Below are 1,208 nucleotides of genomic sequence, written 5' to 3' on the forward strand. Positions count from 1 at the left end.
AGCGCAGCAATAGCCGCAGCCAGCCGCGCAGCAGAACTAGCGAGAACGGCGGCAGCAGCCGCCGAAGACGCCGACAGCAAACTTGTCTTTCAGGCGACGGCAGCCGCAGCAGACTCCTGTGCACAACAAGCGGCTTCGGAGTTAGCAAGCAAAGCAACAACCGTCGTAAAAGCAGTCGCTGCGGCCGCACTACAAATAGGGAAAATAGCGGAAATAGTGAACTTTCTAAAAGCAGCCACGGCGGGCAGCGACAACACGGGATATTGCTTGACGACACCCACAGGTGACAGCGCCGCAGCGGCTGCACCCGATCCGGCACTTCAGTGCGACAAACAAGAACTCGACTATACACCGAAAAGCGCAGAGTATAGCAGCACAGACTTAACAGACAGCGGCTTTGCACAGGTAAGCCAAGGAGACGCCAGAAGCAGCAACGCCGCTGCAACGTGCAAACTTTTCCACAAAGGAAGCGCTGCCAGCGCAGCAACAGACGTCTTCCAGTCAGCGGCGGGGCACTCTTTCGCCGGCGGGCTAATTACAGTAACAACAGCGGCTTCAGCAACGCCATCGAGCATTACGATCAACGGGATCACAGACATAGCAGCAGGAGGCAAAGCCAAAGCAAGCCAACTGCTAGGAGATTTGTACGACGCCGTGCAAGAACTCAAGCGATATAGCAAAGCAAGCTGCGCACAGACAGAACAGCAAAACCTACTGGCAGCACTTGAATCCGGAGCAACAAAAACTATACTAGCCAGCCTGCTGAAGACGACAATGAAAACCGCTAACGATACAGCAGCAGAGGCAGCAGCAGCAAAGATGCTGGAAAAAGTAGGCGGGCCAGCAGCAACCCAGCCAACGACGATCGTGAAAAAGATAGAAGAACAGCAGGCAATGCACATCGAAAACAACAAAGCCACGCAAAAACAGCTGAGCAAAATCACAGGGTCGGCCGACCGGCAGCAAACGCAGCTGTACCACACAATGCTACAACAGAACAATCTTAGAGCCCTAAAAAAGAAAATCGAAGACTTAGCTGGCCAAGCTGCGGCAGTAACCAAAAACATGCCTTCAAAGCAAGAATGCAAGGAACACAATGAGCCAGAAGCCTGCCAGAAAGCGGGTTGCAAATTCGATAACAGCAAAAATGATGGTGAAAAATGCTTTCCAGGCCCGGAAACAAAAACAGACAAAAAAGATGGGGGAGA

General features: G+C 52.6%; 1 protein-coding gene across 1 annotated transcript; it reads right to left on the reverse strand.

The window, feature by feature from the left end:
* Positions 1-344: 344 nt before the first annotated feature.
* TEOVI_000107000 (uncharacterized protein) lies at positions 345-902 on the reverse strand (the record flags this gene model as incomplete). The annotated part of the gene is made up of 1 exon (XM_067224368.1): positions 345-902. The coding sequence occupies one exon, from the start codon at positions 900-902 to the stop codon at positions 345-347; it is 558 nt and encodes a 185-aa protein (XP_067080469.1).
* Positions 903-1,208: the final 306 nt, after the last annotated feature.

The sequence above is a fragment of the Trypanosoma equiperdum genome, assembly GCF_001457755.1.
Source record: "Trypanosoma equiperdum strain OVI genome assembly, contig: ctg_277, whole genome shotgun sequence".
NCBI lineage: Eukaryota > Euglenozoa > Kinetoplastea > Trypanosomatida > Trypanosomatidae > Trypanosoma > Trypanosoma equiperdum.